The sequence below is a fragment of the Mixophyes fleayi genome, chromosome 7, assembly GCF_038048845.1.
Source record: "Mixophyes fleayi isolate aMixFle1 chromosome 7, aMixFle1.hap1, whole genome shotgun sequence".
Classification (NCBI taxonomy): domain Eukaryota; kingdom Metazoa; phylum Chordata; class Amphibia; order Anura; family Limnodynastidae; genus Mixophyes; species Mixophyes fleayi.
The window spans coordinates 17,522,551-17,537,441 of record NC_134408.1 but is presented as its reverse complement, the minus strand read 5'-3'; the positions used below and the strand labels follow the sequence as shown (position 1 = coordinate 17,537,441).

At 44.9% G+C, this 14,891-nt stretch overlaps 1 protein-coding gene across 6 annotated transcripts in view; it reads right to left on the bottom strand.

The window, feature by feature from the left end:
• MPRIP (myosin phosphatase Rho interacting protein) overlaps positions 1–14,891 on the bottom strand; it is an 86,522-nt gene that overhangs the window by 34,574 nt on the left and 37,057 nt on the right. For all 6 annotated transcript variants that reach the window (XM_075179183.1, XM_075179182.1, XM_075179184.1 and 3 more), the window contains exons 4-6: positions 3,189–3,337; positions 1,540–1,624; positions 349–553 (exon numbers count right to left, since the gene is read on the bottom strand). In XM_075179183.1, coding sequence (XP_075035284.1) covers positions 349–553; positions 1,540–1,624; positions 3,189–3,337 — 439 coding nt within the window. The remainder of the gene's footprint in view (positions 1–348; positions 554–1,539; positions 1,625–3,188; positions 3,338–14,891) is intronic.

Genomic DNA, 14,891 nt, shown 5'->3' with positions numbered 1-14,891 from the left:
GGCGTGGGCTCCCGTGTAGACCCCACATCACTGCTAACTTGGGGTGCACTACATGGGACGATGGACTGCCTGAAAGTGGACAATCCCTCTACCCTCTGGGATATGACCTAAAAGGGTGTATCGTCATTTCATTTTCTTCCCCAAACTGTGTACCCATCAACTAAAATTATATATATTTTTCTACAATCCCCAAAGTTAAGATTTATTTTACTGATTAACAATAATAAAGTATATAGAAGTGATTAAAAGGAGATATACTATTTATTTAAAACTAAGCTAGTTGGGAAGCTCTGGTCTAGGTAACTGGCGGTGCAAACCTCCCTCTCTCCGTCACGAGTTAAAACGTACCGACTTTGCTGTCCGGCATTGGCTCACTTGGGGAGGACGGCATCTGTACTGGGCTTTGGATTGGGCTACTGCTGCTGCTGCTGCCGCTACTGTGCCCATCTTTGACCTTACCCTCCTCCTGCCAGAGTGTGGATTTGGTGGCTGGAACCTTTTCTGCATTAGGGATGCCGGTGCTGGTGGCTGCCATCTTGGCTGGTCCAGGCTCCTGAGATTCACAGACAACATTCCAATAACCAACGGTGCAGTGAATAGGAATACAGACTGTAAATGTAACTACACCCTACATATTACTTTCTACGTAACACGGGAAAATATAGGGTCCTGCTGATTCTGCCTTCTTTTGCTGGTTCCCCAGCCCTTGAACACGTCCCCATTTTATATACAAGACAAAGCTTTCTGGGATAATATTGTTTTCCTTCAATTTAAAAGTAACAAAAGATCATCAATCAGATTTTCATGGTCAGTAATATTAGCCAGCCCTCTGGTGTTCAAACAAGAGCAGCTAATCTACCACAACGTTTGCATTTATTAACATAACGTGAGCGAGAGTGGCCAATCCCCTTATTTCCATCAGCCAAAGATTAGAAGCACAACTCAAAATTGGCCTGTAAAGCCCGTCAGTACAAGTCGTAAGATAGGTATTTTTTCAGAGCAGGAAGACACCCAGGGAGCAGCCATACTGTTGTAGCCCACTGTCAGGGACTACAAGGTTTAGGAGGCAGACTTAAATACTAAAAATCATCACTGTCAGTCCCTAAGTTGGCACGCTGCACGGTCATTCTGTTTCACCAGTCTCCCGAGACATATAACCGAACTGGCACTTCAGCTGTGGGATCCCACGCAACCCTGGGGAGTCAGATGGGGCGAGTCAGAGCACCGGTCGCCTGTTACCGTGTATAGTAAGAGCCTTAGGCTGGGCACAGAGACCCTCTCTGACGTCACTGGCTGCTGGAAGGGGTTGTTGGAATTCCACTGCAGTTCCCCCACTCTCCCACCCACAGTATCATGGAGTGGGGGCCGGAACCCAGTGTTATACCTAAATCTTCAGTCCTTCCTTAGTGCAGCAAGTATCTGCTGCACTAACTCTACTGGACACACTACAGCTTCCCTTCTCCCACTTAAACGTCTTACACATATCCTATGTGCAACACGCTACCAATGTGTACAAGTGAAAATTGTCCGAGGTGGTACCTGCGGTGTGGGGGGCTCCACTTTCCTCTTCTTTTTCTGATTCTGCTTGTTGGTCTTCGGGTACACGACCAGCATCTCCATCCACCTGCGGAAAGTGGAGGCACCATAATTAAGACACAGTGAGCTGCTCGCTTTTTCCCCCCATCAGAGGCTCAATCAGCAGCGTTTTATTGGGACAATAGACCTCGTTCACACAGATACATTACTACATTTTTTTTTTTGAGGCTGCTAACGACTAAAAAGTGCATTACAAAAGAGGATGAAGGGTTTCTTACGGGCCCATCAAAAACACATTCGCTTGTAAGGGACAGACCCATTTCAATGGGCATGGATTTCTGCAAGTTTTTTCTGTCCCAGTGAAGCATCCGGGAGAGTATGGAGCTTTGAAAACTGTTAGTCAGCAAGAAAAGCTCCCATAGACTAGTGATACGATATAAAATCAGATACAGTATAGAGACATGTAAAATGCAGAATGTTGCCAGCCACATGGAAGTGTACATGTATAACCTCTCACAATATTACACTGCAATCATAAGGCACCATTGAGCATAATAAATGAAAATGATAGACCATGAGAAAAAACTAGAAAGTTAGTGAAAGCAATAAATCTAATACATGCACTTTAGGGATGTCAGGTGCTGGCCTCCACGCTGAATAAAGTTTGTATTGGAAAGGGAAACTCCACATACTAAAGAGACTCAGGAAAAGGAGTGTGCTTAGAACATTTACATGGGAACATCTGACCATGGAAAGAGATCTGCAGAGTTTATACAACGCCTGGTGAAGCATTTCAAACACAAACACACAGAGGAGAAAAGGCAAAAGGAGTCCAGGAGAGGGGGGTGCAGAATGGGTTTGAGGAAGGGACTGAGGAGCTGTGTCCTAAGAGGAGCGAGGGCGCAGATTGCTGTTTACACAGAGACAGACACTAAGACATACTTGTCAACTCTCCCTGAATGTCAGGGAGACTCCCTGAAATAGGGGTGATCACCCTCACTCCCTGAAGAGTCTGGCATTCTCCCTGATGCTGAGCCAGTACAAGACGTGGTTGGCTTCGCCATCTGTGGCATGATGACACAGTTCAGAAATTGTGTCCTATGTCCATGTATTGATGCCTATGGAGGTGGCCATTTTCATGGAGACCAAGATTTAATCAAAGGCTGACAGGTAAGACTACATGACTTCAGTAATGGAGACAGTAATGTAAAAGACACTTCAGTCTCTAGAGATTCATTAGCTGCTTTTTTTTTTTTTTTTTTAACGCATAGTTGCCTATTCTCCCGGAATGTCTAGGAGACTCCCGCATTTCTGGAAGACTTACCGGGAGAGCAGGGCAACCTCCCGGTTCTGGCGCCCGCAATAGATAAGTAGTGGGGCTTAATGATGCAAATATCGTGTCATCGTAACCCCTGCTGTAATTGGCCAAATTGTGACAATCTTAGGGGGCGTGGCCAAAATGATGCAATTTGTCAAGCCCCGCCCCTGAACCAGTCAAAACCCAAAGGAATTAAAGAGTAATCGGTGCGAGGCCGCATTGCGCAGATGTCTGGTATAGGATGAAATTGCTCATTAATGGCTGTTGCGGAAACACAAGTATTAGTACTAGACAGACAAGGATTCTGTTCACGCTGCCGCTGGTGGTCACTCACCCGTTAATAATTTCCTTGTTCTCTGCCCTGATGAAATGCTCTTCTGGAGTCAGGATACAGAGAGAGAACTTCTGCCCAGTGCGACTCTCCCCATCGATGACGTCTGTGCACTGGTTCATGTTGATCGTCCCCTGCGGTAGAGTGGTGGGCTGCATGGAAACAGAGCCGCATGTTTAGTACATAGAAAAGCGTGAAGATTGTGGCAGATGTGGACAAGCAGCTATATATCTCTTACCATCCCTGCACCAGTTATACAAGTGTAAAGGAAGGAGACGTATTATCCAATACAAATCAACCAGAAAACACAAGGCACCTATGTGGTGGTGTTACATTCTCTGGGTATAGAAATCTATTAAACCAGCCATTTGGATGTGCTGAGCAAAACGAAAGAAGGGAGAAAGATGATCTTGCCGAGTAGGAGGGGAATCTAAAACATTTTGCTACTTACAGTGATTGCCTGAACAAGACAAACACAAACATTGGTTGAAATAAAACACACACCAAGACTGTACGTTATGTGTGTAGTACTACGGACTATCATATCATATCACAATAGTATGGAGCGTATCTTCCTTCCAATTTACACAAAGTAGAACACGAACAAGAAGCCTGTTTACACAGATACATCAGCCACACTATGAAGAATGGAATTTGTTTTGAAAGAGGATACGGCTGTCACACCCCGCTGTCTGATGACAGGGCGACCCTTGAAATAAAGGGCTCAATTTCACACACCCCTGTCATCACCAGCTGCTTTGAAGTGGCAGTTTCCTACCCTAGACGTCCATGCCAGCTCCGTCCGCTAACTGGAGGTACAAAGCAGTCACGTGAGACTATATTCCTGCTGTACTAGAAGAGAATCCTTGAATCCCAACTTGGCCTCAATATCCTCCACACTTCATAGATTATCTGGAAATACTTCAACAAAAACTAATTTTTGTTCTAATCATCACTTATTTATATAATGTCACCGACTCCACAGTGCTGTACAGAGAACTCATTCATATCAGTACCTGCCCCATTGGGGCTTACAGTCTAAATTCCCTAATATACACACAGACAGACAGAAAGATAGACAGACTAAGGTGAATTTGTTAGCAGCCAATTAACCTACCCGTATGTTTTTGGAGTGTGGAAGGAAACCGGAGCACCCGGAGGAATCCCATGCAAACACGGGGAGAACATACAAACTCCACACAGATAAGGCCATGGTCAGGAATTGAACTCATGACCCCAGCGCTGTGAAGCAGAAGTGCTAACCACTGAGCCACTGTACTGCACTATTTTCAGCAGGGGGAACAGTGTGGTCAGTGGGTAAATGTGTGAGCACACACAGGAAGATCCTGACACGAGTTAGCGGCGGATGGGAAGTGACCGCAAGACAGCATTTTCTACCATGCCAGATAATTATTCCATCGCTACGGATAGGATCACTAATTGGCACTTCTTTGTTTTCAAGGCAACACACTTCTATATGAATAGATTAGATATACACAAACATACACCATTCTATCAATTTTGATAAATATAGCATCTGTAGAACAGAGGCCAGCTAATAGTTATCTCTCTCTGGGTGAGCAGATGAAACACTTTACAGCACTGAGCAATCGAGATGTTCACACTTGTGTGACCATAAGCAGAAAGATCTGCCATGTGCGGCTTGCAGAAATAACTGTAAAGCAGATTATAAATGTTACAATCTGATTGTTCAATCCCAATTGTTTTTCCAATAGTCAGAGAATCGATAATCTATCCAACACAAGCAAACCCAGATCAGGTGGAAAGTTTATAGCCAAAAGATTGTATTGAAACAAATGAAAGCGTGTGGATTGTAAACGTAGGAGAACATCTCAATGATTCTATGTGACAAATGCGCTGAAATTCCCTTTTTACCTGATCGCAATCACTTTATTTATTTATTTGCAGTCGGTAACAATTAAATTACAAAGAATCATATTGCGACATTTAGGTCTCATTGGTATATTGTTGCGAGTGTGCAAAACGCAGCCCTTCGGTTGGGGGTGGATATGTATGCAATAGGGGCTGGCTGAAATTCGACTCAGCAGCCTATTAGGAAGATTTTAAAAGGAGGTAGCCTGGTGACTCAACCCAAGGTAGCCCACTATGGGACCGGACCAGGGGAGGCAAAAGCTCCTCAGTGTGGCATTTTGTGCTTGTGTCCTGGGACGCCACAGATCCATACTTGCCTACTTTTGCAAAGTGCATTCCGGGAGAGGGGCGTGACTAGAGGGTGGGGCCAAACGCGTCATTACCCCCCTCCACCCGCAACATTGCCTTAGGGGGGTCCAAAGTGACGTGATTCACCGCTAACCGCGTCATTTTGCCCAGGCAATTGCGGGATGCGGGAGACTTGATGCTCTCCCGAGAGCCCGTGAGACGGACCCGAATTTCGGGAGTCTTGGAGATTTGGCAAGTATGCATAACTCTCAGCTCCTCCCGAAATTTTACTTGTTCTGTAGTTCAGGCAGACAACTATGCTGCAATACATTAAATCCAATTCCCCAATCTCTGATCCAGAGGCGTGACCAGGGCAGCACAGTGGCCTAGTGGTTAGCACTTCTGCCTCACAGCACTGGGGTCATGAGTTCAATTCCCAATCATGGCCTTATCTGTGTGGAGTTTGTATGTTCTCCCTGTGTTTGCGTGGGTTTCCTCCGGGTGCTCCGGTTTCCTCCCACACTCCAAAAACATACTAGTAGGTCAATATTTGATAGCAGCCAATTAACCTTAGTGTGTATGTGTGTAGATTAGGGAATTTAGACTAAGCTCCAATGGGGCAGGGACTGATGTGAGCGAGTTCTCTGTACAGCGCTGCGGAATCAGTGGCGCTATATAAACAAATGGTGATGATGATGATGATGACCAGGGATCGCACCGTATCTGTCCCGCATTCTATGGTTCATGGGTGGATATGAAGTCATAGCTTTAAGTTTACTAATTCCCTGAAATCGTTCTGGAGGACAGTTCTCAACTTTGGTATCTGTATGGATATATGTATCCCTCCCAAAACTGTAATGACTGAAAAAACTCTATATGCAGAACCTGACCACCTGGAAGACCGCAAACTCTTCTTCATTCATCGAAACTTTCCACAAAGAAAACAAACACATGCAGCTAGCCCTTGCTTCTGTACGCATGTTACACTATGCACTGATCCCCTTCACTGCACTCTTCTGACAGATGACAAGGCACTAAGGTGCAATCTCAATTAGAAACATCAAACAGCAGCAGCAGCCGAAATTAGTTAGATGATTACACACTTTTATTTACCCCCTCTGCCGCCCAAACTTTAATCACTTCACTCACAAACTAACAATGCTAGGAAACCCCGAGAAACATTTAAGTCTGAACTATGTCCTGGTGTTAAACTAAGCGCTTATCACAACAAATGCCCTTATTGGACAATGGCCAAAACCTCACACAGCTCAGAGCTCACTTGGTTTAAGGAGTAGCCTCTGTTAGAAACGCCAAAGTTTTTAAATCACTGCGTCACTTTTCTGCCAGATTTTATACGGTTTAAACGCATCTATCAACTTATATTTTAGATTTAGTGGTCGTTTAAATGGCGAAAAGCAAAGCAGGCTATTTGTTTTAACTGAACGCTGGTTACCCAGTGGTATTAGGATAATGTAACATGAATGTGTTTGACTTGCGTTCAGGGTATTACAATGCAAATAAGGCAGGCAGCACCCAATGACAAATAAACTCTTAAGAAAGAAAGATTAACAACATACTGCCCAAAACTTTCACAGCTCATAATAAGGTGTGCAGAAACCCACACATATCATCAACATTTATTTATATAGCACCAGCAACTTCAATAGCACTTTACAATTGGGAACAAACATTAATAAAACAATACTGGGTAATACATACAGACAGAGAAGTTAGGGGGCCCTGCTCACAAGCTTACAATCTATGGACACACAGCAAACTATCTTCCTTGTACAGATAAGTCCCTTTAATTTGCAAGTACAGAAATAATTAGTCATGATGGAAGAACGAATATGTCATGGCCTTATGGTAGCATAAAGAAACAATCTTTTAAGTATGTAATTAGCCAATTGAGTTATCTAGAGCTTAGGTGGCTTTAGCCAAGCTCAATACATGACTCGAGATAGGCATGTACAGTCAAAGAGCACAATATTCAACCACGTGGTTAACATCGTATCACCGCTCAATGTGGTAGGATAGGTTTTGCAGATATCCAATCATTTATCCTCATTCAAACATGTCCCAGTAATGGTAACTCAACAATACAATTATCCGCCAACTTGGGAGAGGGGGGTAACCACCCCCGTGGGGAGAGAGGGGGGTAACCACCCCCGTGGGGAGAGAGGGGGGTAACCACCCCCGTGGGGAGAGAGGGGGGTAACCACCCCCGTGGGGAGAGAGGGGTAACCACCCCCGTGGGGAGAGAGGGGTAACCACCCCCTTTTGGTTCTGTTCCATTTCTTACAGGGCACCGAGCATTATTTCAGAGCTTAGAATACAAAGCATCTCATGATCATACCCAACTAGACGTGTGGGGCTGAGCGTTCTGAGCTGCTGGGGGTAATGAGAGAAGCCATGTGCCCTGTCACACAGGTATGTGCGATGATAAAGATCAGTTACACAAGCACATACAATACCAATAGCTGCTTGTCCTGTACAGTTACTCTGCATCTACACAGAAATTCTGAGTGTGTGTCTCGCACACAAAAAACTAGACAAACAGGTTTCATGAGTTGCACCAGATGCTACAAGTTGTTGTCATGCATGGAAGGACAGATATCAGTACAGTCTCCGTGTGTTACTGTAACACAAAACACTTCGTGCTAGGAAAGGTCATTTGTAGGGAAACAGCAGCGTGTACAAACTAGCCAAAGGCCTCACACACGTAGACCGACTTGGGCTGGAGTCCCATGCTGAACAACAAAAGTCCAACCTGTGGAGGCTTAGGAAGAGGGGAGTGAAAAGAGGCAAGTTGGGAGGGGGGGGGGGGGGGAATGAATAAAGCTCGTTATTGTAATCCAGCTTGCAGGCCTTTGAGTACAACAGATGAAAGCCTGCGGAGGGACTCCTGGTTACATGACCATGCTCGGCTGACAGAGAGCTTTGTCTTAGGTTGAAGTCTACTGTTCAACTCAGCACCCGGAAGACAGAACAGAGGTGAAAGCATCGTTCTCATGGCTCCTGAACCCCAAACTGAATACGGTCACATAATATGAGGTCGTCACATAGCAACTTATGTCAGTGGAAGGGGCCATTGCTTTGTAATCACTACAATCTTGCAAACATTTAAAAGGACTCAACAAGTTGCAAGCGGTATCAATGACCAACCTCAGAGTGATCTTGTAATACGTTCCATTTACCTGGCCTTGAACCACCTCGTGAATAGTAATATCAATAAAATACATATTCTGTAAAAACCAGAACTCAGCATTTCTGAATAAGTAATGTGGCAGCATAAGGTTTCAGTCATTATTCCCCCAGACTTCATATTACATTACCACAAAATTACAGTGTCATTATGAATTACATCATCGATAACGCGCAGGCAAAGAGTCAGGGTTTGCAATATACATGGGAGAGCTAGTTGGATAGAAAGAAATGTAGTTTGATGGCATGGCTTAAACATTAACTCCAGAAAGCACAAGAGGCAAATCCTTTTCTGAGTTTTAGAAAGAGGAAGGGGGAGAGTTAAGTCTTTAGGGAGGAGAAGCCACTGAATCAGAGGGGAGATGGAGAGTCAGTAGAAGGGTCAAGGAGAGCACCACGTCATGCCTCGAGTAGTCAACCGGAAGGTGTTACATGAGGGATGGGAACTTTAAGATGTAACGTATAAGCTCTTTCAGCAAAACCGTTAAAGATCACAAAGTGACACAAATGCCTGGACGCAACAACGTCTGCAATCCTAATGCATGGGACTACTCAGGCCGTCTAACCACTAGTCATCATCCAACAGTCCAATGTGTTGCCTGATCCCATACACTTGACCTGACAGGTCACAAACAAAAGTGCCCTGTGATCCGCAGGTGTAGCCGAAGACTAGATGAGAAAGTCGGCACCCTAGGCGGTCACAAGGTTTCCTTTGGCCTAGTCAGGTGTAAAGGGACAGATGTGTAGCTCCCACAGTACCAGAGAAGATAGACCAACGGCAGAAACACTGGCTTAGAAAACAGAAGGGCTCTTCACTAGCAACAGGGTGGATGAACCTGCTCATCAAGGTGGCGGGGCCCTGTGTGGGGGACGGCCGCACCACGGAGACAAGAGTGCAACAGTCCCGCATCAGCTCCAGGACAGCCTATGGAAGAAAGGCGATTTCTGAAAAGACTAACACTTCCTTTAATCCAGAACATGTATATCTAACGTGTATGCATAGGTCCCACTACCGACAGGGGAGCAGGTTGGCACAGTGGTTAGTACTGCTTACACACAACTCTGGGGTCATTGGTTCGATTCTAACAAAGGCCACATCTGTCTGCAGTTTGTATGTTCTCCCCATGTTAGCGTGGGTTTCCCTCATCACGCCAAAGACATACTGGTAGGTTTATTAGCTTTTGACAAAACTAACCCTAATGTGTGGTAGAAACTGTAAGCTCCACTGGGCAGGGACTGCTAAATGGTGACACTCTCTAAAATACTGTGTAGTATGTAGGTATTATATAAATAACGGTTTATAATAATCATTCCCTTAAACGACAAAACACTGGAAAGTGCTTTAAACTCAGCACTTCTGTCCCAAGAGAGAATAAAAACACGTTTTCAACTTCTTCTGGACAGACAGACGTTAGGCATATGGGATAGACCATCCAAAAGCAAAGAGATTCATAGTGTTTTTAATATAAACTTATAGTGAGCACCACCGTAACATTTTTCCCCCCAGATTTTAAATCAGCTTAACTACAACATCCAGCATGCTTCCATCTGTAACTCTCCTGGGAGGGAAGGTCTGACAGCATGAAGGTTATGGGTGGACCTAGGTGGTATTGTCGGGACATATGTGACGTACTTTGCTGATGATATTGTACTGACACTTTCTCACCTAAACTCCGTTCACTAAATAAACCAAAAGTGTATTGAAAAGCAGGAGGCGACAGCCGCTCAGTACAGGTCAGGAATTAGGGAGATCTCTCACATCAACGAGCTGTTAAGAATGTCACCAACGGAGCCTGTCTGAGTTTGCTTAAAGGCGTCAGATGGATAGTGAGCCAGTGACGTGCGGCGACAATGAAAAACAGACATTACTATCTCTGCGAAAAAACCGCAGTGAAGTAAGACTCAGGTCAGGAGAGGTCTGGCTCTACACAACTCTACCCGAAGCCTCCAGCGTACGCCTCTTTGTACAAAGCAGCAGCCGTCGCTGCCAGGAAAGGGTTAATTCATTTTTTTTTTTTATTATATATATGGAAAAAGAGAAGAATTTTTTTTTTCGCCAAAACAAAATGCCTCGGGAGGAGGGTGTAATTGGAGCACGACCTTATACCCAAAATAACTAATCTGTCTGCTTCAAGCACACACACACAAAAAAAAAAAAAAAATTAGATTCCGCCAGCATAGTGGGGTCTGTCTGTGTCCTTATATGGTTATTATGTGAGAGAGGACTAAGCCGGCAGACACGGCTCTCTACTCAATGACAGGCTTACTCTAGCAATCAGCCGTCACTGGCAGTGGCAATCACGGGCTCAGCCATTTAACCCTGGTGAGTGCTCGGTCGGACAGAGTTCTGATGCCCTGGGCAGTGAAAGGTTTCTGAACTTGCCTTTCTGCTTACTAAAATTATTTTAAAAAAATGCCCCAAATACAATGTTAACCCTTTGGATGCTTGAGAATATGCAAACGAAATAGCAAGGAAAGAGACTGGCTCTCAACCAATACATGGAGAAAATAGGGGTTCACACAGGTTTAATGGTGGGGTATCATTCCACTGAACTTGCCTAAGTCAGCTTTTGATGTGCTGGATTTAAAGGGCTTGTTCACCTTGTGCCCCCTTAACTTGGTTTGTAAACTACCCTCCTGCGGTTTTACTAAATACAGATATGGCCAAAAGTTTTGCGAATGACACAAGTATTGGTTTTCACAAAGTTTGTTTCTTCAGTGTTTTTAGGCCTTTTTGTCAGATGTTGCTATGGTATACTGAAGTAATATTACAAGTATTTCATAAGCATCAAAGGCTTTTATTGACAACTATATTAAATTTATGCAAATAGTCAATATTTGCAGTGTTGACCCTTCTTTCTGAAGACCTCTGCGGCATGATGTCAATTAAATTCTGGGCCACATACTGACTGATGGACACCCATTCTTGCCTAATCAATGCTTGGAGTTTATCATCATCATTTTATATAGCGCCAACATATTCCGTAGTGCTTTACAATTGGTTTGTCCACCCGCCTCTTGAGGCTTGACCACGAGTTCTCAATGGCATTAAGGTCTGGGGAGTTTCCTGGCCATCGACCCAAAATTTCAATGTTTAATCCCAGAGCCACTTCGTGATCACTTTTGCCTTATGGCAAGGTGCTCCATCATGCTGGAAAAAGCGTTGTTCATCACCAAACTGTTCTTGGGTTGGGAGAAGTTGCTCTTGGAGGATGTTTTGGTACCATTCTTTATTCATGGCTGAGTTCTTAGGCAAAATTGTGAGAGAGCCCACTCCCTTGGCTGAGAAGCAACCCCACACATGAATGGTCTCAGGATGCTTTACTGTTGGCATGATACAGGACTGATGGTAGCGCTCACCTTTCATTCTCCAGGCAAGCGTTCTTCCAGATGCTTTAAACAATTTGAAAGGGGATTCATCAGAGAAAATGACTTTACCCCAGTCCTCAGCAGTCCAATCCCTGTACCTTTTGCAGAATATCAGTCTGTCCCCGATGTTTTTCCCAAAGAGAAGTGGCTTCTTTGCTGGCCTCCTTGACACTGGGCCATCCTCCAAAAGTCTTCGCCTCACTGTGCGTGCAAATGCACTCACACCTGCCTGCTGCCATTCCTGAACAAGCTCTGTACTAGTGGTGCCCCGATCCAGCAGCTGAATCAACTTTAGGAGACTGTCCAGGTACTTGCTGGACATTCTTAGGCGCCCTGACAACTACTGAACCTCTCTCCTTGAAGTTCTTGATGATCCGATAAATGGCTGACTTAGGTGCAATCTTACTAGCAGCAATATCCTTTCCTGTGAAGCCCTTTTTGTGCAAAGCAATGATGACTGCACATGTTTCCTTGCAGATAACCATGATTAACAGAGGAAGAACAATGATTTCAAGCACTACCCTCCTTTTAAAGCTTCCAGTCTGTTATTCTAACTCAATCAGCAGGAGAGAGTGATTTTGAGCCTTGTCCTCATCAACACCCTCACCTGTGTTAACGAGAGAATAACTGATTTGAGGTCAGCTGGTCCTTTTGTGGCAGGGCTGAAACGCACTGGAAAGTTTGTGAAGAATAATATTTGTGTCATTTTCAAAACTTTTAGCCATGACTGTACATGGTCTTTTTACTGTTCGTTTCAGTTATGTGTATAGCTCTCACCAAGCAGAACTATTTCACTTGTTAGTCTTGGGATACAACACAGTACCACAGTGCGCTCTGCACTGGATCCAGGAAACCGCTTCGTACTATATCCCAGGGGAACAGACCCAGCCCGATGATACAAAGTCGTGGCTGAAATGCACAGAAAGTGGAAGGAATTTGGTAGAAGTCTCCAGTGGACATGTATAAGCCGATAAATTAGTCCCTTCAATATAACTAATGATTAGGTATTTTAACAGTAATTAGATTATTCAAAACCAAAACACAAGTATAAAAATTTTCTACTGGACTTAATCTGAGTTCAAACAGAAAAGAGGTTACAAATGAGAAGATTAGGGAACAGCGGACTGGCGGAACAAAGCACCAGAGAGATTCTGGGAGACACCGCCACTGAAGTGCTTGGAATTAGGTTGATTACTGGTTCCTTTAAATCTCCCTCCTATCAATTCACTAGGAACCAGTCACACGCAGTCATGCCTTACGGATGTCGCCAGCTCCCAGTGAATTATTAAGCGGTTTTCTCATGAATATTGACCCAAGCCCATATAACAGCTTCCTGCACTGTGACGAAGGCACCAGGAACGCTCATCTCATATACCGGTCATGGCATTGACACACGGTACTGAAGTACAGTCAGAGTAGAACTGTAAACGTGGAAAGCACCTTTTTACTGCCTCACCTGTGCTGAAACATGGACTACTTATCAGCCTGCTAGAGCGCAGTAATGAGTAAGACCTGCTGGCCTGCAGCTAGATAGTGTCAGTAGATGAATGGAGCTGTGTGTACAGGTCGGATCAATGACACACAGGTATGTACTGCAGGAATGTGACAAGATGTCAATACTGGTTCTGCTTCCGACATGCGAAAGAAAAACTATCCTGTAGTGTTTACACTCCGAGATATGTACAGGGCGTGCGGGCGGGAACAATACACTTGTATCCCCTTACCCCCCCTTCCACCCCTAGTACAACAGGTTCCCACAGCTTAGAGCTGAGCACAATGCAACATTCATAACCTTGTAATCTCTCTACACAGGGTCACCATGGTACAAGCTGCTGCCTGCCCTACCTGACCTGCGCTACATTGTAAATGGCATTATTTAAAAAAAAAAAAAAAAGAAAAAGTAGGCAATCACCATCGATGCCTTCTTCACGCATTATGGAAACTAAAGCTGATCATCAAATCCAGTGCGTGTCGTTCGCGGCCCACAGTAACCAGTTGGCGCGTAGATTTGACTCGTGAAACGCAAGTTGCGAAACGTGATTTAACGCAATGCAATGAGCACATGTGCGCTAAAACCCATAGCGATATCCCAGATTATAGCGGCCACTCTAGCAGAGGTTACCAAGCGAAAGTGATCTGTTGCTATTGGTTACAGCACATTTTATGTTTTTAAATCAGCTACCAACAGTTTATTTATACAATCGTGCCTTACAGTACACAGTCCTGGCAGGCCTCAGAGTAAAACAATCCCCATCATTTCCTGTCCCCCCCCCCCCCTTACACTGCTATTAATACACACTATGCCAACACAGGACTAGGTTTCTCAGTTACGCTCCAACTACTGGTGAACTACAGTTCCCATGATGCACAGCCAGGGCTACGGAGTGTGGTGTAAAGCAGCTGATTGCGGGGGATGGAGAGAGTATGATGGAATCTGTAAGGTGAAAAGTGTAAACTGTGGATGATAGAAAGCAGGGAGAGGTTAGAGAAATGCCTGGTTTCACTAGGCGTGTAAATACTGAGCGATGACTGAAATCCTGGAGAGCAGGAACAGCTTATAGAAGTAGTGTGTGGATATCATGCATCTTGTGGGTGGTTTCCACAGCACAAGGGGAGGGAAAGTGCAATTCCAGAGCCACCAACTCAATCAGTATATCATCGTCATCACCATTTATTTATATAGCGCCACTGATTCCGCAGCGCTGTACAGAGAACTCACATCAGTCCCTGTCCCATTGGAGCTTACAGTCTAAATTCCGAGAGAGAGAGGGGGGAAGGAAGAGAGAGGGGGGAAGGAAGAGAGAGGGGGGAAGGAAGAGAGAGGGGGGAAGGAAGAGAGAGGGGGGAAGGAAGAGAGAGGGGGGAAGGAAGAGAGAGGGGGGAAGGAAGAGAGAGGGGGGAAGGAAGAGAGAGGGGGGAAGGAAGAGAGAGGGGGGAAGGAAGAGAGAGGGG